The following is a 23,436-nucleotide window of genomic DNA, read 5'->3' on the forward strand; positions in this document are numbered from 1 at the left end:
ATTTATCTTCTCTGGTCTCAAAGTTTTTTCAAAATATTTCTATCGAATACTTCCTCTTTTTTTCTTTCATTTAAAACCCTGTACATTTTTTCAATACCAAGCCAATTCTGGCAACACCGGAGTGCCTTGCAAGGTAGACGCACGCCGACAGCATAACACTATAAATTATTTGTAATTAATCAACTCATCACGCCTCTTTTTGCCCCCCCTCCCCCCCTATCCGTGCGTCCATCCCACGTCCATGTGTGTGCGTGCCGACACAACTTTTCCCCCCTCGTGAACTAATTTAATTAATCCGTAATCGCCCCTTTACGTTCGAGTAGGTAGGTCCGCTGTCGTATGCCTGGCCCGAACTGCATTCAAATTTCTACGTATAAATATTTAAAATATAAATTTTGTTTATAACGTGTTGTTTTTAGCGCGGCAGCTTCCCTCGTCGCCGTGACGCCTACCCAACACCCGAGAGAACTGTGATTTTTTGAAATGTAAACATGTCTGTCCTATTTTTTATGCAGCTACCCCTTCCTCTCTCCCGTCATGATAATCCAATAAGTATCCCAACAAAATTTTAAACACGACCGAACGGGAACGCTTAGGTATACCGTATTTTTTATGAGGCGGTGACCTTCGAATCCTTTACAGTTTTTATGTAAAAATATTCCTTATGAATGGTTCAAGCCTTTTGAAGCGCACTTTTTCTGATTTGTGTCCCCTACCTCCCGCCTATACTAGGGCCCACGAACGATGATCCCTGAAAAATCGGGCGAATAAACGCGTGGGCCATGTAAATGACAACGCTGCAGGGTCGAGCACGCACATCGACGAGACCGGGTATTGTGAACGCGAAAAGCTATTGTATGCGAACTGCTGCTATTCTACCCCTATCTTCAGGTCAAAATTCTTCATAGGAAGCCCTTTCGTAAAAGACCAATTTCTTGTAATTTTGCCCCAATCTCTTCGTCCATTACATGGTTGGATTGCTCGTAAAATTCTGAGCTAAATCATATATAATTGTTATATACAATTTTTATTTTTTCCTTCTTTTTCCTTTTTGAAGCGAAGTCCAATTTTTATTTATAACGTCGTATCTCGAACTGTAACTTTGCTGCTATTTGACCGATTTTTATAAACGAGGCCTCTTTTTACTCGTGTTTTAAAGGAGAGTAACGAAACACTTGCTAAAAAAATGTTACACAACTTTCAACAAATTTTGGTTTTTTCTAGCGGGAGGGTGAAATTGTAAATTACGCGTAAGTAATTAGGGTTCGATTGTGGCTCGGCTCGGCATTGTCCCCGAACTCGAGACTCGGTTCGGGCCGGGGTGTCGCTGTTGCCAGTGTTTGCAAGAAATACCCGCGGCTCAGGGATCATCGTTCGTGGGCCCTAGTATAGGGACTATTTCCTATCGAAAGACACAAAATTGCTGAAAATCAGTTCGAGTTTTATTGCGATCAATTGCGATTAAGTTCGACTAATGCGAACGATAGTTTCGGAAGTATACTACCGTTGCAAGGAAAACTGTAAGATCGATTTTTCTTTCCTTTTTTCAATAAAAAGCAAATTTGGGGTCCTCGGTGGCTTGGAAAACCTTGAAAATCAGGAAATTCATTGTGGTCAGGGAAAGTTGGGGAACTCAGAGAAAAAGTCAAGGAATTACACGAGCAGTGTTTGGCAGAAGTCAGTGACATTGAAAGGAAAACTTTTTGAGTGAAAGTTCTGTTCAAGGTCAGGGAATCCGAAACTTTTGGAGTCAGGAAAAGCACCATAAAGCAATAAGGAAAAGTCAGGGAATCAGGAAATGAAGAAATTATGGAAACCCTGGAAATTGATTTACTCATTGGCGACATTGTAAAATTCTCTTCGTAAAACATGTTCCCTTTTTTATTCATATCGGCAGATCATCGATAGATGTTCCCTTTTTTATTCATATTGTGCTGGTTACACGCTCAAATTTCCATCAATTTCCGATCAAATGGTGACTGGTGCGCACCTTACCATCAAATTTCTGCGGCTTGCAAAAATTTGATGGTAGATGATGGAGCTGTGGGGCTCATCCTTCATCTGATTTCCACACAACCGTGCTTATTTCATGCTTATTTCAATCAACATGCTGTTTTAATTAATTTTACTCATCAATCTAGATAACTCTCGACCGCCATCTTGGTCATCATTTTGATCGGAATTTGACGGAAATTTGAGCTTGTAACCAGGCCATAACGGCGGATCATCGATAGGAAATGATAATGGGACGACCATTCCAATGCGTTATATTAGTTTCTCAACGAGTAAATCTCGCGGTACCTGAATATAAGCAGAATCGGCCAAAATTCCTCGTCGATCATGACACGAAAAGGAATTCAGGAGCCGGAATGCGAGTATCCGACGGGGACTATGACTAAATCCGCGAGCGTGGCCAATGAATGCTCCAGTCGCGCATTTCGGAGTGATTTTTCGAGTGTTAAACGCGGTCCATCGGGGGACGGTAATCCCGTGTCATCGCCATCGGGTCGACCATGGATGCCGATCCTCCTGACTTTTCCGTGTGTGCGTGCGGGGGGGCCCTTGGGCGGGGGGGGGGGGGAGGGACCGTTAATAATGCAGCTGCAATGCAGGCATCGGATGAGGTGAGTGGAACGTGCTTTGGGCACTAAGCTCTCGCGTCGCGTCGCGTCAGGCCCGCTCACGGCTCACCTACCGCACTGTTCGGCGTCGCCGACGGTGGCGCTGTTGTCGGCTGCGTCGCCGACTATAGCTCAGTAGTTGCTGATTTCATACGACGGTGTCGCTCTTATTTTCATCCCTCTTGAAAATTAGCTCATCCAGATTCAAGAAGCTTAAATATATACAGGGTGGTTTTAAGGTCCCGCACCACCTTCGTAGATCTAAGCACTGGAAAAAAATCCGCTTGGATCTAGAGTCCAGACTCTTGAAAACAATAACAAGAAAAAATACTCTTGATTCAATCGGATTTTTGCTTGAATCAAAAAGAAATCCGCTTAAATTAAGAGGCTCGGTTCTTGATTTAAGTAAAAATCCGATTGGATCAAGAGTATTTTTTCTTGTCAATGTTTTAAAGAGTTTGGACACTAGATCCAAGCGGCTTTTTTCCCCAATGAGGGTTTTTTTTCCCTTTTCAGAGAATGTTTTGAGGGACCTCAGAAGAGCTTTTCCTTTGACCTTGGAACACGCCCGAAATTTCAAGTCTCTATCCAACTTTGCTCATAAGTTACAGAAGTGATGCCTGGTGCTGAGTGTGAGGGACTCTTGAATCACCCTGTACATGACTGAAACGACAATACAGCCCAAGTTCACTCAAGTATGATACTAATTTTTTATTCTCATTTCATATTGGAAAGAGGATGAGTTTAAACTTTGGAGACGGTTATATCCAAGACCAAGTTTCCATTCCAAGACGTGGCAAATACTCGGCATTTTACCCTCCTCATTTTACCCATAGCGTTAATATTACTGTCGTACTATTTGAATGTTAACTTACGATGGAATGTTTTTTCTGTTTGTTTCAGGTCAGTTTTACGCATTACACTTACCGACTCAAAGCAGTTTCTCAATTAATCTGTAAGTTAAGACCTTACATGGTTTATTTCTCCCTTTTCATTCCTGGTCTGTTTTTGTTTTTTACAAAGAAAAATACGCAATCATATCAATCTCAGAAGAGCGTGGTATATGTGGCAACTTCGAGTCAAGAAGCATAGCTCAGCCCGAATGGAGTATGCCTGGGGGACAAGTAAAGGTAAAGCATCGAAGAGCGATTCTAACTAAATACCAATGTGCCATCTTCTTTGTCAGCATTGTTCCTTTTGCTCATTATAACGAAGTGGTGGTCTAAGCACTCCTTCAAAACGTGTTCTTACTTTCCTAATTCCAACGCAGAACACCTAATCAGTCGTCTTTTTACGCTAGAAAAAGAGAAAAAAACCGTCTGAATGGATTTTTTTCGCTCTAAGAAGAAAAATCATGGAAGTGTTCAAGAATCGGTGGCGTTCAGGAGTTTTCCATTTAAAAAATAAAGTATGACTGGTAGTCTGCAATGTCGCAAATCAAGTTACGTGGTCTATGGGTACCTAGTGTCACCGTCGACATCTTAATCTCCACGTGAGCCTGAGAAAGTGTAGAGTTAAACGTATTATGGAGTTCACTTCAAAAATCAGTTACGCCCTTACGTCAGAAAGGCGACAGTGGCGTGGCGTGCTTTGAGATGTATCGATTGTTATGCCATTTAAACCTATGGAAAAGGATCGATGAATAGGCACTTGTAAATAAGGATCGACACTACAATCGATGTATCACAATTCACGCCACGCCACTGAAAGGCGACGAAATGACCAGAAGCTTATCAATTCAATGAAACTTTTCATCCTTGAGAGAATTAGATAATTCCCACAAAGGAAACATCTAGGTAATGTTAAGATTTTTCAGAATGGAAAGAACTCGTCAATTTGGCATGGTAGATGTGGAGTATTTAGCTTGTGCAACCGGTTGCATAATAATAAAATTGTAATCGATCCGGGCTAGCGCAAGCTTCATCGCGATGGTATCTATTTTTCTCTACCTGTTCGGTTCGTCAGGAAAAGTATCATCGGAGCCAAGAAGCTCGAACGATGGTTGTGTAACGAAAAGTCATGCTCCGGAGCTGAACCCAACTCCGAACTAGTCCGTTCCTCGTTGTAAAAAGCTTGTGATGATGCACTATTTCATATCTGCGTGACAGGCCGCATCCTTTCGTCACGGCATATGCGATACTCAGCTGCAGATACGGCTCTTTTAGTGTTGGGCTTCATTTCCATTTAAGTTCAGCCGTAAGTCGAGAGAATCTTCCTGTTCCACGGGACGATGCAGAACGAAAGCAAAGCGCTTATGATTATTTCAACACAGGGGTTTTATTGTTTTCGTCGAGTGATTCGAGTCGACCTCCGACGTGATCTGTTTATGAAAAGCCGTGTATCACGGAGGTACGGCTGCGAATTCTTTTCTCTTCTCGCACAAAGGCTTAACTGCAATTTAAAATAACTCCCGCTGTGTGGACATCCCAGTGCTTCCTATTGCTTTTCCGAGGTGTTGCAGTGTCATGACTGTTGCACCCTTTTCCCGAAGAATGGCTAATTATGACAAACTTAGAGGCTGTCTCTTTCAGCCGGCAAGTAAAAGAATTAGTGAAGAAAATATCTTATCAGCGGGTCGATTATTGAAATTGATAGACAAAGCTATGGACAAAGGAAACGAGAGATATGGAGAGATCCTATTGGTGGAAGCGGGTTGTTGCAACGGACAAAAGGAAGTAGGTAATACACTAACTAACGGCAACCCACGTGAAACCCGACAGTTAGTCCATCATTTTCTCCCTTTGTCGATAGGAACCACCGATTTCAACCAATAAGATCACTCCATACTCCCTATGTCTTCTTTGTCTACAGCTTTGTCGATCAATTTGAATAATCGGCCCGCTGATGGGTTTCAGGCGGGATCAGCATTCTTGTCTTCTTGAGAATCCTACGTTGAGAAAAAAAACTCTGGTTACTTCACGGTCAATTCATGACATTTGTTGGTTTGTAAAATCGAACAAGTGTCAAGTTATGCGCCCCCCCCCCCCCAAAAAAAAAAAAAAAAAAAAAAAAAAAAAATCAGGAAATTTCATTGAAAATATCAAGAACTTATCATGAAAATCCAAAATTAAATTTTACTTGAGACACTGTCCACGATTTCCACTTCTTACCTTTCAAACTTCACTACTCAAACTCTTAACTAGTATCGAACCAAACAGCATATCTCTTTAAGGGGAAAGTGTGCTCATGTGAGCTTTCTCCCTCCGTATTGAGATTTTCAGCTTTACGCTGATTTTTAACGCACGTTGACTACGTTACCAACTGTCTATCCCAAACTGCGGTGAAAAAGAGTGGGAAAAATTGCGGAACCCGCCCCGCGAACAGATTGACGCAAAGCTCCGATCATCCGAAGTTTTCACCACCGACTCCAAAGTGCTTCTGAGATCGGATTTTCAGGACTCCCGCTTTCTCATCCGAGTCTGTGCGCCCGGAATACGGCTTTTCTGCCGTGCTAAGGAAAAACGCCGTATAAACCCTCAGGCGTTGCCAAATTTCCTTTGATAAAACGCTAATTTTCTGGAAAACTTAAGAATATTTTCGCTCCAATTTTTAAGATAATTTTGTTTGCAATTTCACTTAAAGTTCCTGAAAATTTAAAGGAAAAATATTCATAAATTTCTTCGAAAACAAACATTTTATTAAGGGAAATTTGGCAACTCTCGACTGTTCTTACGGCGTTCTTCCTTAGTACGGCAGTTTCGTCGACGAGTATCGGCATTTCGAGATCGATGCGATCCAATACGGAATCCGGGAGGGGCCCCACGCCATCGTGCTCAGGAAAAACGCCGTATGAACATTCGAATGTTGCCAAGTCTCCCAGGATAAAAATCGTATTTTTGAGGAACGTCATGCGTCCGTTTCCCCGTAATTTTCTGACATTTTATATAGAATTACGAACGAAATCGTCCGAAAAATTTGAAGGAAAATATTCAAAACTTGCCCAGTAGATTCGTCTCTTATCTCCTGGTTACACGATCAAATTCCCGTCAAATTCCGATCAAATGGTGACTGGTGCGCACCATCTACCATCAAATTTCTGCGGCCTGCAAAAATTTGACGGTAGATGACGGAACTGTGGGGCTCATCCTTCATCTGATTTCCACACAACCGTGCGTATTTCATGCTTATTTCAATCAACACGCTGTTTTAGTTAATTTTACTCATCAATCTAGATAACTCTCGACCGCCATCTTGGTCATCATTTTGATCGGAATTTGACGGGAATTTGATCGTGTAACCAGGCCATTAGCGCAGGAAATACGGCAACGTCCGAGGGCTCATACGGTGTTCTTCCCGCGGACGGTGGCCGGGCTGCCGCAGCCGCAGCATGGTGCAATCTCAGCAGGATGTGTTGGGTAATGGACGGACAATTGCGGTTTTCCGAGGTCCCGAACCGAAAGACGGGAGCAGCGCCCCGGGGCGGCGGGGGGAGGGGGGGAGTGCGATGAAGGAGAAAGCGATTCGAATCGATGATACTCCCCGAGCACTCATTTCCTGAAAATTCGTCTGTTGCGGCCTCCGTTTTCATTCGGATGGACGCGCCACGCTGGATCTTGCCGGGCAGAGCAAGGGCGTGGTTCGATTATGCACAGTTATGCACTTAGCCAAGCCGATATGCCCAAGTTTCACCTTCGGAGCAGTGTTTCTCAAACTTATCTCTCTTTTAATCCTAACCCTCGAACTGCGTCTGCAGGCGCCGAATTTTGTCGATCGCTCCATGACCGTACCAAAATATTCTTAGGAAGAGTCTCGACTGCACTCAGGTCCGGCTCAGTGCTTCTGATTGGCCAGTGGTACGGTCCGGACTCATCGATGGATGTTGCACCGCCAATTACCTCCATGTAACAAAGCCGAATAAATTCGGTCTCTGGGAGTGCCGAGCAGTGGTGTATCTAATAATTTTCAACTCCAGGAGATCCATGGCTAAAAATTGTATTTGTCTCACGTACGAAGGGTTCGCAGAGGGAAAGCTTCCGAGAAACACTACAAATGCAATTGTTTGAAAATAGTATTACTTATCGTAATATCCTTCCCAATTCTTGGCTATGCCCCTTGCACCATCAAGATTGTCTACGGCTGGAAATGGCGCCAAATTCTCATTAATATATTTCCATCGTAATTTAAACTGCTTTTAGCTTTTGAACGTGCATTTAACTTGAAATTTACAGCATGTCTTAAAAAATAATATTTTTACACTTTTGTCACTTGATCATATGATGAGCATTTGCAGAGGAAGGAACAAGACGAGTTCGTAGTTTTGACGAGTAATTTTTTTTCCAAAATAATGAAAGCTTGTGATTTTCGTCCTAAATTTTACAAAATTTCGTATACTGTTGAATTTTGACTATCTATCTAGAAAAGGGGCCTGATTTTACCAACTGCCCGTGACACACATACTTTCCTTCCCAACTCCATTGAAACCTCCAAAGATTTCGCCCATAGTTTGGAAAGCACTAGTCTATTTTACTTCTACTTGGCGCCGCCTTGTTTTCTCCGTTTCTCCCACCCCTCTCCCCAATCCCAATGCAAGAATCAGTAATGTAACATTGTCATTATTCTGATTTACTATTTCTCGTGTTTTTCTCTCCATCATGCGTCACGTTTGTTTTCTCTCAGTCGGGCGGCCGCGTGCAGCTCGCAACAAGTTAATTACACGCTCAGCCAGGCACTCAGACCCGAAATTTTGGTCCGATGGATTTCACCTCATCATCGATTCAATCTCAAGCTTTTTTCGCGTGATTTTCAATTTTGGCGCTCTGCTTTCTAATTTTCTTCCGCTCAGGGTTCACATCGTCGTCCTGTTTCGGCAACTGGAACCAGCTTTCGAAGACTACTTAATCACTGAATCAGCCTGCAGGGCAATGGAGAATTTTCACGCACTTTTTATTGCTTCATCTGAGAGTGCTTGAAGAGCTGATTTCGCAGTATCTTTCGAATAATTTCTCCGCTTTGAGAAACAGTATAAAAGTAAATTTGGAAGTGAGAAAATTCACCGCCCAGTGACGTCATCTAGCGGCTTTTTCCATTTAAACACACGTATTTTAGCAGATTAAACAATTTTGTCATACTTGCTCTGCTCTAATAATTGTTCAATCTATAAACCAAGCCTCGTGCTCTGTTCACTCAGTTTTTGAGGACGTTATTGTGGCAATGAAGTACCAACGGTTGTCAACAGAAATGTACCAAATCGTCGTTTCCCAGACTAAGGAATGAACTTTATTTTGAAGTCGCAACATTAACTCAAACGATTCGATTTTTTATCAGAATGTACTTGAGAAATTTCGCCCAAAATTGTTCTGATTTTTGCATGGGATCGGAGGAAAAATCAGTGAAATTTTTAGTAAGAAATGTCCAAGAGTTTTTTTTTTGGAAATAATACAAATAATATGCGAGGAGAAATTTGGCAACATTAAAATGTAGTTGCTTTCTATCTTGAGTTAGTTCAGAATTTTCTTTAACTTTTTCTGAATCTGAAGCTTTCTAAAGTCAGTGTCCTCACGGATCAATATTCGATGTATAATTGCCTCCTTTCGAAAAACCCCTCTCGAACTTCATAGTTCTAATAACATCGTCGTTAATTTTCCAAATGAGAGGGTAACGCGCACCCCTCTCCCACACCTACCCGACGAACAAAAGCTGCGAGGAGAAAACGGAGGGGTCTGGGATCTCGCGGATCTTGACACGAATCAGCGCCCGGAGCGTCCCCTGCCGACAACAATAGGAACTGTTTACCGAACGCCAAGCACACGCTTTTTCATCAAAATGCAGATTCGTCATGAATAAATAATTTTTGGGGGCTTCGTTCGGACGCTCAACTCGCGCGTACTCGCGGCCTCAGCCATCGATTATCGAATCGATATTGATCGATAAATAGCATAGTTTAGATAGGAACGTCTCGATCAATCGATTCGCGGGCTCCTCGCGGCGAAAATTGAAAACACACAATATTTCGAGACAAATTACATCAGGAGCGTGCACTCCACCACCGTCGCGTCAAGCGGTGCCCGTGATATTTCAACGTAACGTCGTCGTCGCCGCGCAGCGCGTAACAGACGTCAGCGTTGACGGATCGCTCGAGTCCTCCGTGGCGAGCGTTTCGTCGTTTCGCTCACGTGAGCCCTGAAAAGTATGACGTCATACGGACGATAAGGACCGGGCCCATCTGAAAGTTAGGTCCTTACGTCCACGGACTGCCATCTCGGTCCTTAAATGCTCGCGGGAAAAAGCGGTTTAGTGCTCTTGTCCGAAGAGGTAGGTCAAATAGCGTTGCCTAGATTTTGGGGAAGTCCCAGTCCTACCCTTGGTGGATCGGAGACCGTAATTGGACTACATTTTGCAATGCACTGGAAGAAGAAGAAAAAAAAACCACACATTGGATCTAGAGTCCAGACTCTTAAAAACATCGACAAGAAAAAGTACTCTTGATTCAATCAGAATCTAGCTTATATCAAGAACCAAGCCTCTCAATGAAAGCGGATTTCGTTTTGATTCAAGCAAAAATCCGATTGAATTGGGAATATTTTTTCTTGTAAATGTTTTCAAGAGTCTGGACTCTAGATCCAATGCGTTTTTTTCCAGTGTTAGGAACTACAATTTCTGGTTCATGTTAGAACAGCATTGTGTGCTATGAGTTTTCCCATGCAGGTAGGCTCTTTTATGGAAGAGCCTGAAGTTGTAGTTCCTAACTGCAAAATGTGGTCCAATTCGAGCAAGACTGGTACCAGGCATCTACCGCAAATCTAGATGACATCTACGTTGCGTTTGGCATAAACACTGAATCGTTTGAAAAACTCTCGGAATTTTCTTCTCTTTTTCCATTTTGTACGTGAAAACCAGTGGTGTAACATGAATGATCGATTATCGATGTCTCTTCATTCATCTGGCATTTCCTCAAATTTCAGGTACAAAAATTTTTCAACAAAATGCGTATGAAAATTAGGGAAACGTTAGGGAATTTCAGTTTCCAAATCCTGTGGCTACCCTGAATGAAACTTGGCGTCGCGCCGTCATCGTCAGCTGCGAGAACTTGAGGCTGAAATTGGAAGAAGTCCAGGCTGTCGAGTGAAAGGAGGAGTGATTGAGGGTGAAATATTCATGATACGGGAAATAAAGAGACAGTTTAAAAAAGGAGAAAATTGTGTTTACCTTTTTTGATGCCGGGGACATACTTTAAGCCACTCTGCACCGGTCCCACCACGATCTCCGTTTGAAATCAATTCGATTCGTTGTATCCATCAGCTTATACATCCAGAACCTGTCAAACTACTCAGTATCTTCTGGCCGGTTCCCCCTTTTCCTCGTGTTTTTTTCTCCTTCTCTTTCTCTATCTATCAAGCCCCCATATTTTATTTACCATGGAAACCTCACCTGAAATTTTTTGACGCTTTATCTCCTGTGCTAAGAAGAACGTCGTGTGAGCCTTCAGACGTTGCCGTTTTCACGAAGCACAAATTTCCGAGAAAGTTGGTGTATATATTTTTCCTAGAATCTTGTTCGTAATTCGATCTTCAGTGTCGGAATATTTCAAGGAAAACCATTCATATTTTACGCAATATTAACTACTTTCTTAAAGGAAATTTGGCAACATTTAAATGCCTATACGTTGTATTTTACCAGCACAGCGGTATTGCGAATACATGTAGCAGCGTGAGTAAGGTCATGGAAGGCTGAGTAGTAATCAGAAATCCCAAATAACTAACTTTTTGAGCTATTTGAAAATTGAGAGAAATTAACTTGGATGAAAGAAATCATAGAACTGAAACTAGTAATTTACTTTTAACGGATCGATATTGAGAAACACCCTTATTATTGAGTTTGTAATTATTATCAGTTTCTCAGTTGAGGAAGTAATATTTGTGGACAAATCTGAACATTGATGTTTTAGCCTCGTTTGTTTGGCTACTAGGTCTCGGTAACAGAATTACCAAGAAGTCTCCTTCCCAAAAACATGATTTTAAATGAAAAATAGATGCTTGCTCTTTTATTATTTCCATGTTACAGAGTTTTCCTTCATCTTACGAAATTCAATTTAAACCGTGCCCTATGAAAAAGAAAATCAGAGGCAGAGTTTTGAAATTGAGAAGCGGTGACATTTTCTTGCTCACATGCCCTAAAAGAGTTCGACTTTCCATGACCTTTTTTATTTTCAATCGTTTTTATTAAGTTGGAGCGAAAAAACAATTAGCAGTGGAGTTTCACCACGGTTCGAACGGTTCCACATTTTATTCCTTTCGACAAGTAGAGGCAGGAACAGGGAACGAGCTCGAGCGGCCCGAGCAATTAAAGCCACCCGTCAAAATTGAGTGATGAAATAACCGAAGCGTTGACAGTCAAACTAAGCCCCTATTTTTTCACGACCCCTCGAAAATATGAAGCGCGCGAAGCAAATAGGACGAACAATTAAAAGCTGCCGCTTTGATTGAGTCTCCCCGTCGAACGATGCTCGATATACTGCCGCGCTAAGGAAGAACGCCGTATGGACCTTCAGACGTCGCCAAGTTTCCTTCGCCTAAAACCGAATTTACTTGGAAAATTTTGAATCAGTTTCCCACCAAAATTTCACACAATTTTGCACGCAACTGAGTGTAAAATATCTGAAAATGTCGAGGAAAAATTTGCATGAAATTCGTCAAAAATACCTCTTTTATCGAGGGAAATTTGGCAACTCTTGAATGTTCATACGGCGTTTTTTCATAGCACGGCGGTGTAGCGGGACATTTCACTGGCGTGACAAATCAAAATTTGTAATTATCGCGGAATTTATTCGGGCCGGACAGTTTAATTTAGGGGGCACGACAAATCGCCGCGCGGGGTCCCGCGGGGATCGTTCTGACGAGGCGATAATAAACACCGAAAGCGACTTAAGGGTCGGGACCGGAGGGAGGGGAGGGGGAGGGGAGGGTCCCTGCGAGCCGTGGAGGCGGGGGAGGTTAACCACTTTCAGATAATTCAATCGGAGAATAAATGGGGCAAAGATAACGCGCCAAGATAAATCCGCCCCCTCCCTCCTCCCGCCGTTCATTACGCGCAAATGTCCTTTTTATTTCGAGTTCGACGACTCCTCCGCGGGCACTGTTGTCGCTATTCGTCGTTTTGCGCGTCGTCCCAAGAGTGGAAATTCAAAATCTGGTAAGTGCCGTTAGATGTTGCCAAGATTCTGCTCTAAGAGGACCTCAAGCACTGCGAATCATGGACTTTTGATCGGGGGAATATTCTTTAAAATACACTGAATACAAAGTTACAGGCTAAATAGGAATTTTTTTTCGAAGGTCCTAGAAAGTCGGAGAGTTCCAAATTTTTTCGAGTCAGGGAAATGCAACACGGAGAAAAAAACCTCGTGCGTGGGACCCGAAGTTTAGGTGATATGGATCTCTGAAGTTTTCGGATTGAGCATCTGAACACTTTAGGTCCAGCAGCTGAGGTTTGGATCACACATCTGAAACTTCAGTTCTCACATCTGAAGTACTTCGGATTTCGCATCCGAAAAACTTTGGCTCTCACATCTGAAGTACTTCAGATGTTAGAACTGAGGTTTCAGATGTGTGATCAGAACCTCGACAGCTAGACCTAAAGTGTTCAGAAGCTCAATTCGAAACTTTCAGAGATCCATATTACCTAAACTTCGGGTCCCACGCACGAGGTTTTTTTCTCCGTGAGGAAAGTCAGGGAATCGGACAGCGGAGAAATTGCGGTTACTCTGAGCACTCGATTCGTGTGAAAGCTTACAAGACTGATGAAAAATTTTCCGGAATTCGGATTGCATTGTGATGTGCGGGTTCCACAGACTGAACCCCTTCCTCTTCCTCGCAAATTTCGCCGAGATTTTTCTCAGTGATTATTGTTTAATTCATCTCAAACGCTGTTCTTTCTTCCACTGGAAAAAAAACCACATTGGATCTAGAGTCCAGACTCTGGAAAACATTGACAAGAAAAAGTACTCTTGATTCAATCAGATTTAAGCTTAAATCAAAAGGAAATCCGCTCAAATTAAGAGACTGGGTTCTTGATTTAAGCTTAGATCTGATTGAATCAAGAGTATTTTTTTTCTTATTGATGTTTTAAAGAGTCTAGACTCTAGACCCAATGTGTTTTTTTTTTTTTTTTTTTTTTTTTCCAGTGTCTCCATTTTAACTTTTCATTGCGAAAGCTCCACGACCCGACAACAGGGCTTGCAACCGCACAGGAAAAGTGTAAACGCTCGAGACAATTACCCTCTCCGCGGAGCCCTTCCGCCGCTCGGGCTCGGGCGGGCGCTCTCGAAAACCCCCATCCTCAGCATTTATTCGCAGTAATTCATCCAGTTGTAAAACTTACTGCGCACGGACGGGGGGGGGGGGGGGTCCTCCCAGCCTCACCCGTTTTAATGAGGGATGTCTCCTCTGGGTCCCGGGGACTCGCGTTAAATGTTACCAAGCAGGCGGGCAATCCGATCCGGGCGACGATAAGAAGAATTAATTCTCATAATACGCGTCGATAACGATCGCATCGGGGGTGGGCATGGGGGTGGCTGTAAAATTTTCCACCGGATTACTGCGCCCCGATCGCCTTGATTAAGTGTCACTCGGAATTTCGTCCGCCGATGAAGGGTTGACAACCGATTCGTCGGCACCCAAGCAGAAGCTCCTTGCATGATTTATCCCGGTGCATTCGGGGCCGACGATAATGGTCGGAAATGCGGTCGGGGCCTCTTGTTTGTGCTGTTATTTTTCCGCGGCTCTATGAGTCAATCGCGCCAGCGGACTATTTATCTTAAACAAGCTGATAGAAAAGAAGACATAGAGAAAAAAAACCATAATTGGATCTAGAGTCTCTAGACTCTAGGAAAACATGACAGAAAAATTATCTGGGTCTCAATCGGAGTTGCGTTATATCTAACAACCAAGCCTTCTTAATTAGCGGAATTCCTTTTGATTCAAGCAATAAATCCGATTGAATCAAGAGTATTTTTTCTTGTCAATGTTTTCAAAAGTCTGGACTCGTAGATCCAATGTGCGTTTTTTTTATAAGAACTGCATGAACATGAATTGAATCGGGACGTGCGAAAACCGCTAATGTCCATTTTTCCAGTCCTGAAGTTTTTTACAAGTTTATAACAGTTTTCGGAGTTGGTTGCAATCACGAAACTCGTCTTCGGTTTCCTCAATCCCAAAACGATTCCTCTCGTCATTTTGATGGTTGTATCAACTCTTTAAAAGTATTATGAGCTCAAAAAACTCAAGGCTGGGAAAATGGACATAGCGGTTCTCGCACGTCCCGATTCAATTGATTTAAAAGGAACCATGCATTTTTGCGAAGTTTATTTACTAAACGAAAATGTTGTGAAATGTAAATGGCGTTAATTTTCTGGAGAAAATCTGAGAGCAATATTACTTGATTCTTTTGAAGGAAAATTAAGCAAGCGCCTTAAATTTTAGCGATACTTAACGCACTGCTCCGGAGTTAATATAGTTGCTCAGTCGATTCGAACCCAACTTGATACCGCGAGCAAATTACTTGAGCAATATTTACTTGACTCGTTGAAAGAAAAAGTTAAGCACGCGCCTTAAATTTCAGTGATACTTAACGCACTGCTCCGGAGTTAATATAGTTGCTCAGCCGATTCGAACCCAACTTGAAACCGCGGCTAATTACTTGAGCAATATTACTTAACTCGTTGAAAGAAAAATTACGCACGCGCCTTAAATTCCAGTGATACTTAACGCACTGCTCCGGAGTTAATATAGTTGCTCAGCCGATTCGAACCCAACTTAAAACCGCGGGCAAAAAGTGATTAATGGGTGTTGAGCTATGGATCAGTTGCAGTAGCCATAGAATCCTCCCTATTTTAGTATTACCCTGGAACAATCACCCAATATAACTAGGCTCTGTTTGGTTTTTCAATCTTAAGAAAATGATAACAAGAGGCCCTCGCATGGTTTTCCTCGAAGTTAGAAGACGAACAACTTTTAGCTGTATTTAGGATCTAAGGTCTTGCGTATTCTCTTGATGATTGGAAAAGGAGCAAAGCGATATCCATGTTGCATGGGAAAATGAAACGTAAACAGCTGCTGTTGAGCATGATGGGATTTTAGGAGTTGTTGTGTAAGCAGCAATGAGATTGAAAAGTCCCACTTGTAACTTGAAAGCACGGGCACATTTGAAAGAAGCCCGTGCATTACCAGGTAGGATATCCATTCAAAGGCAAAGTCAAAAGAATGAGTAGACCCTCGCATCACGTCAAGTGAATCCATGTCGAGTCATCTCGTTTTGATCCGAGCGTTTATCGAGCTTTCCGCAGCCCGCCCACCGCAAGTAAAATCATCTCGAGGGCCGGCTTTTAACATGGTGTCAAGAGAACGTAAAGGCCAATTCGAGGGATGCTATACTTTTGAATAAGTCTCTTTTCGGCTTAATTGAGTGAAAAACAATCTCCTTTCCGTCCTCTCTCCTTTTTTTTTCACTTCATTTATTTCCGCCGTGTCCTCGCCCCCTTTCTTTTGTACGCGCCCTCCCCCCTCCCGCTTTCCCTCCCGCCCTGCGCTCCTGTTCATCCCGGGGTTTCCGACGCCGCACAGTGGATCGAGTCAATAGGAAAGGTCGGACAAAATTTGGTAACCTCTAGCGCTCGTAACTCCGTCTATACGAAATCTTGAGGCTCTCAAAGTGGTTCCATTGGTTTTCTCCTGAAATTTTTCTCTCAAAGCATCCCGTAAAGTCTAAAATGTCACGAAATATACATCAAAATTTGCAGTTTTAGTCGAAAATTTCATGTTCGACCTCTCTTATCGACTCGATCCACTGTGCGGCGGGTACCGTGTTTTTCACCGTTGCGCCTCGTGAAAAGTAAAAGTTTCGCCCGGGGAGCCGAACCGAACCGCTTGTGCTCGTGTTTTGTCTCGCGCTTTCCAACAGCTTTTGAAAAGTTCTGTTCCGGTCGGGGTTGGGTTTAAAACGGCCCCCTCTCCTCCCCCCGTTTTCGTCCTATTGTTTTTGGGATTGGAAACATCGATGAAAATGAGGTAAGAGCAAATATCGGAAGAGATTAAACTACCCCGCACACTTTATATCTGCGTGGAATCGCTTTTTCCTTTAATTCATTTCAGTTTAGCTATCGGCCCGGTACTGAAGAGAACCAAATATGAATGAATTTAATGAAAAGGACCTATGCACATGGGATTTGCGTGGGCCACAGATCCTTTGGATTTGAATTATTTTTATATAGTTTTTTGCTCTGTAAATGCATCCAATGGGCCTGTTAACGGGCCGCATGAGCTTTGTCAAGGTGAAGATCACCCCCATGGCGCTAGGAACAGCAGTTGCTGAGGCCTGTCGAACGTCAAGCCACGCAAATCTAATGGGCCTGTTGCAAACTTTTGCTAGAGCAAAAATAAGAGTTGTTTCCTATAGATAATGCCTCAAAAATCACGATGAGCGCTTCGGCAAAGTCTGAAATGCACTCATAACTTCACAATCTGCGTAAGAAATTTGCGGTTTTTTGAGCTTCCCGCTTCAAAAACGATACTACGGCACAGGTGAACATTTTGTTAGAGGAGTCGTTCCATCGTCGGCAATACTCACCATGGCCGACGACAATCCGCCAAAACACCTGTGATGGGACGAGATAACACCTGAACAGGATTAGACCAGATAACAATCGGCGTGTTTACGTTCATATTTTCCTCACCCGCCTTGATTGACCTTGAACTCTCCTTGAATTACGCGCGGAACTGCGCAAGCGTCGGCCATGATGAATATTGCCGACGATGGAGCGACTCTTCTAACAAAATGTTCACCTGTGCCGTAGTATCGTTTTTGAAGCGGGAAGCTCAAAAAAACGCAAATTTCTTACGCAGATTGTGAAGTTATGAGTGCATTTCAGACTTTGCCGATGCGCTCATCGTGATTTTTGAGGCATTATCTATAGGAAACAACCCTTATTTTTGCTCTAGCAAAAGTTTGCAACAGGCCCATTCTGAATAAAACCTTGTTTTACCATAATTATCACCAGAGGGAAGGAAAATCTCTTGCATAGAATCTACTGTCAGCTTAGAATCTCATGAATGAGTCTGATTGTTTGTTAAATCTGTGAAAGTAAAGTTTTCCAATTCGTACAATGTGACGAACACCAGCGGAAATCCACGAAAATCTTGAGAGAAATTCGATCAACCTGAAAAGTGACAGTTAACCTTAAAAAAAAAAATTGACTAAGTCTAGATGAAAACATTAGGATTTTATTTAATTTTATTTAAAACCAATTTATTACTTCAACAGGTCCCTTCAATCAGGAATATTATATTGTAGAAATCAGTCATCATCTGGATTCTGTAAATCCAAAATGAGTCGTTAAGATTTTTCGTAATATATTGCCAGGGTATCTAGTATCAGTAAAGAATTTCAATGTCATCAGGAAAAATCAGGAAAATTGGTCTTGCATCTAAAAATTCCCAGTGAGTCAAGCATGTTTAAACCACATGCCGTTAGAACATGCAAAATTGGTGTAATTTTAATTCAATTCATTCGCGCAAAACATCAGGAAGTGTCATTTAATTAGCAAGCAAAATCAGGAAAATCAAAAATTAAATTTAGTAGACATTCTGGACCGCGTAAAAGTGATACATTGAAGTCAATTTAACCGCGCAAAACATTAAGAAATTTCATTTAAAATAGGAAGAAAAATCAGGAAAATCCAAAATGAAGTTTTAGTAGACATCCTGAAGCGCATGACAGTGATTTATCACGTTTTTCGAACTGATGAAGGGAAAATATGTGTCAACATGTTCTTTTGTGGTAGTAGCCTACTCTATCGATCCCTCCCGTGTCGTGAAAAACCGGGGGACGGGGATTGGGACGTGCGGGTCGACAGAGCTAGGAAATCAGCGGCGAAATCCCATCGAAACTTTGGAAAGTTGCACGTCAGACCGACGCCACGGATAGAGCAATATCAAATCACTTAGGTCATTGGCCTGGGAAAATAAGGTTTATCTCCTCTTCAACTCGACTGAACTCTTTCCCGGCCCTCGGAAAAAACACTTTAAAACTTGCTCCGCGCAATACTTCCCTCCGAAAGTGTCGACGAGAAGTTCTGTGGCAGCAGCTCAAATAATGGAAGCGCAACTTACACTTGCATCGACTGTTTTTCATCCCGCAGAAAGCTTTGCAGTATATCCATACGCGAGGAAAGCATTTGATCTCTCATTCGTCGTTGAGCGATCATCTGGCCTGTTCTTACTCACGCAATGATACATTCACAAGGATTTTACAAAAAAACGTTTAGGACCTTTGGGTAATAATTGCCCATTATCAATCAGTAGCTCATTCATTTTCAATTTATTGAAAAAAATTGCCAAATTAAAAGCCTAATATGATCGGGTAATGGGCTTTAATAGACTTACCAAAGGTTCCGATTGGATTGTATGAACTCTGAATCGATCATTGAGAATTTGCAGGTGTCTGAAATTTGGTGAATTTCATGTTTAAAGTGAAACTATTAAAAGAGCTATGAGCACGAGAATATCCTTGGTTTCTAAATTGAACAATTATTGAAGGAGACGCGATCAAATGGACTACATTTTGCAATTTGGAAGTATACATTCAAGCCCGGTTTAAAAACGACGTATGTGCCATTAGTTTCCCTATGCGAATAAGTGTTTTTTCAGATGAGTCAGAATTTATAGCTCCAAATTGCAAAATGCAGTCCAAATGGTCGAATCTGTCAATATACATGCGTTCAGATGGGGAATTCCGTATGATGACGTCACAAGGCAGCACACTACCTCATTTTTAAATCTTTTTTTCTACCATTCCCCATATCAGAGAAAAATTATGAAAAATACATCAAATTCAGCTCATTGAACACTCAAGCAGCATAAATTGAAGCATGAAACAATACATCTTTTCCGAGCAAATTCTCCACTCTGTAACCGAACCATACTCATCCGTGATCTAACCGAAAAACCTCGTGTGAATGAAAATCGAAAGGTATCGAGGAATTTCTGGTTGCGTTACTGATCCCCTTTTTATTTCAAATCGTGACGTCTCGAAAGAAAGCGAGGCTCATAAGAATGAAAATTCTGTTATTGAACTATTAAACGAAAAAGGAACGGAGGCGCGGACCCCTCGGAGAATGCCGATCGCTGATAAGCGGGAATTTGTCGTCGGGAAACGTGAATTATGAAGGGGGATGTATAAGCTTTTGTTCGAGGGATAAAATGAATTCTGGACGCTCGTTCCCCCGCTCGCCGCTTATCGGGGGTCGCCGGACGGAGCATTATTTTAAGCCAGATCTTCGTCCTTTCAACAGTCGTTTTCGAGCACCGATTTCTGGAAAGTTTGCGTCGAAAGTTCCCGGATTGGAGGGATTTAGCCTCCGACTTTTTCATTAAACGAGAAATAAAAAAGTACCGTTAATTCGTCGTCCTCCTGGCATAAGAACGTAACTACACGATGAGATGAACCCTGTCGTCCATATAACTTAATGCTGTCCCGGGCTCATCTCCGAGTGTAGTTACGCCTTTCTGTCGGCCTAGCGACGAACTCTGGCAACTTATCAGCACTAGGCCTGACTTTCTGTGTTGAATGCTCCGTTGGCGCGAAGGTAATTCGTCCCAAGTACAACTTACAAACTGGTCATGCCATATCTACCTATAACTCTATATGACATAAATTCACAAGAGTAACTTATAACGCTTGAGGCGCGAGGCGCGGAACGTTTCGGGGGCGTACCTCCCTCCCTCCCCCCCCCCCACTTCTATTCAAAGATGGAAATATCGAACAAATTATTGGTAAAACACTAATCCCTTTCACCCAGGTGCACAACTCGGCTTTTTCTTCTCAAAAAAGAATATTTTGTAAACTCGCAAAACTAACTCTCCTTCCAATTTTCAACACCGGTAGTCTTCGAACACGATGAGTTGCATCCAGTCGCCGGCTTACGACCCCAATCATGTTTGCGCACACCAGGCAGTGAGCATTAAATGGCTTTTACGCCCCTAGTTCTATTAAAAGATGGAAATATCGAACAAATTATTGGTAAAACGCAGATCCTTTTCATTCAGGAGCACAACGCGGCTTTTTCTTCTCAAAAAGGTGTATTTTGTGAACCGTAAAATAACACTGCAAGTATATCCGAGCGCGAAAGATCGTTTCACGTCAGTTAGGTCAAGTGGTTCATGTTTGCGTTCTGATACTTTCAGTACTTTCAGTACTTTCTGAAATTGTATTCAGTAGGTACTCTGGAAAAAAACACATTGGATCTAGAGTCTAGACTCTTTAAAAACATCGACAAGAAAAAATACTCTTGATTCAATCGGATTTTTGCTTAAATCAAGAACCAAGCCTCTTAATTTGAGCGGATTTCCTTTTGATTTAAGCGAAAATCTGATTGAATCAAGAGTATTTTTTCTTGTCAATGTTTTCAAGCGTCTGGACTCTAGATCCAATGTGTTTTTTTTTTCCTGTGTACGAAAGATATTCTTTGGGAATAAACAAGCGACCTATACGTTCATTCAAACGTGATGGATCCTTTTTTCTGATTAGTCTCGGATACAGTCAAAGTTAAGAAATTTCGTGAAAGATTATAGGAGGAGATTTCATGGGGAAAAGAAAATTTCATGAAATGAAATTTCTTGTGAAATTTCACGAAATTTCATTCGATGAAATTTCTTTTAGCAACGTCTGGAAACAGTTCAACGGGAGCCCGGCCGCGTGGAATCTCCACAACTCGCGGAAATTTCGGGGAAACGGAGTGCGGAGTGTCATCGCGCGGAGTCGGACATTATTGTTGGATGTAGGTCGTGGGATCGGCGACAGGGTGGCGCGGCGACATCCCCTCCCCTCCCCCCCCCACCCCCCGGGAGTTGGGAAAGTTTCGTCGAGCAAAGTTAGATCGTAAAAGAGGACATATACCCCTCGGTATCGGGTTTTTATATTGTTTCATGGCGGCTCGACATAGCGCGGCGTTCCTTATTTATATATTTATATTCGTCGGGCGCGCACATCGGCGTGGAAGTAATGAGTCGCCGCCGGGAACGTCGCCCAGGGATGATGGAAGCACTCCGCGATTCGGTGGGGTTTTACGCTCCTGGCCCTGGCACCGGCACTCCCCGTCCAACCCGTCTAGAGTCCCTTTATACTGAGAGTCAAGACAATGTGAATCAATTTCTGATTGGTTCCCGTATTTTAGGCCTTCACAGTGTCACAAACGGGAATAAAGATTACATTTTCACCGATTGCAAAGATTATAATCTGGAATGGACCAGGGAATTACGGGTTCGGCAAGGAACAAACGGAATGAGAGAAGGAACGGAGAAAGGAATTTGAGAATGGACCGATCAAAGATTACAAAAACGTTCAATTTCTGTAATCTTTATTCCCGTTTGTGACTCCATGAGGGGTGTTGTCTTGACTCTCAGTATAAAGGGACTCTAAGCCCGTCTAACTCGTGAACCAACTCGTCCTTGGCGCAGTCTCTCTTGAGTCCCTTTATACTGAGAGTTAAGACACACGGAATCCATTTTTGATTGGTTCCAGTGTGTCCTTGCGTTCCGAGAGTTATAAGACACGCCGAATCCATTTGTAACTGGTTCCCGTATTTCAGGCATTTATATTGTCATTAACCTGAATAAAGCCTACTTTTTCACCCATTGCAACGGTTAATGACAATGTAAATGCCTAAAATACGAAACCAGTCACAAATGGATTCGGTGTGTCCTAACTCTCAGAACGCAAGGACACACTGGAACCAATGAAACCCTTTAACTTTTACCTATCCCCCCCCCCTTTTTACCCCCTTAACCCCCCCCCCCCCTTTTTACCCTTTACTTTTTACCCACTGCACCGATTGTACAAACTAGAAAGGGAGCCGAGGAATTAAGGGTTACGTTCAGGGGGGAAAATAATGCAAACCAGGTGCACTGGAAAAAAAAACACATTGGATCTAGAGTCCAGACTCTTGAAAACATTGACAAGAAAAAATACTCTTGATTCAATCAGATTTTTGCTTAAATCAAAAGGAAATCCGCTCAAATTAAGAGGCTTGGTTCTTGATTTAAGCCAAAATCCGATTGAATCAAGAGTATTTTTTCTTGTCGATGTTTTCAATAGTCTGGACTCTAGATCCAATGAGTTTTTTTTTATTTTTTTCCAGTGTTCTTAAAGAAAATTGACTTAATTGTGCAAATTTTACAATCTTGGAATAGAGTTAGGTTCCCTTGTTCGGGAAACGCCGATAATTCCATCCGGGATCGCTCCGTCCGCTTCATCGGTTTTCCTTCCCGGGTCTCCCGAGAGCGGATTTCGTCGCTCCTCTGACACAAGGGCGTATCTCGGTTTCTACGTGAGCCCTGTTCTCCGTTTAACTCTATGCTCTCCGGGACTCACGCAAAATAGACGTACGCCCTTACGCCAGAGGGACGACGCCATTTGTTTGTCTTCGGGTCCGTGAGCGCGGTTCACGGGTTTTCAACCCCTACGGAACCTTGCCAATGTAAGGGTCTCTATCGGTCTGGAAAATCGGGAATGTCATGGAAAATCTAAAATTCACGACGATCGGGGAAAGTTGGGAGAATTTCGCAAGTAGCGGGAAAAAATTTAAGGAGGAATAGTTCAGATATCCAGAGAAGTTAGGAAATTGGAAATTAGGTATAGAAATCATTGTGGGTTTTTTATTTTTTTTTTTTTTGCTAAAAGTGCAGAAATATTTGGGAAGATGAAACAGCATGGATTGAATGTCAAAAAACTTGCCTGAGTCCCCTTTTCCTGCCGAGTTTTTTCTCTTGTCTCATAAGTTCATAAGTTTCCTGTTTTTCATGGTTATTTCTTTCTTTCTGTTGCAGGTGAG

At 42.5% G+C, this 23,436-nt stretch overlaps 1 protein-coding gene across 11 annotated transcripts in view; it reads left to right on the plus strand.

The window, feature by feature from the left end:
• Positions 1–23,436, plus strand: part of mbl (splicing regulator muscleblind) — a 302,565-nt gene that overhangs the window by 207,626 nt on the left and 71,503 nt on the right. Inside the window, exon 3 of one of the 11 annotated variants that reach the window (XM_072300063.1) lies at positions 3,525–5,590. The exons of the other annotated variants lie outside the window; for them this stretch is intronic. Coding sequence (XP_072156164.1) covers positions 3,525–3,713 — 189 coding nt within the window. The 3' untranslated portion in view covers positions 3,714–5,590. Of the gene's footprint in view, positions 1–3,524; positions 5,591–23,436 lie in introns of those variants that run through there. 11 annotated transcript variants of the gene reach the window in all.

The sequence above is a fragment of the Bemisia tabaci genome, chromosome 4 (assembly GCF_918797505.1).
Source record: "Bemisia tabaci chromosome 4, PGI_BMITA_v3".
NCBI lineage: Eukaryota > Metazoa > Arthropoda > Insecta > Hemiptera > Aleyrodidae > Bemisia > Bemisia tabaci.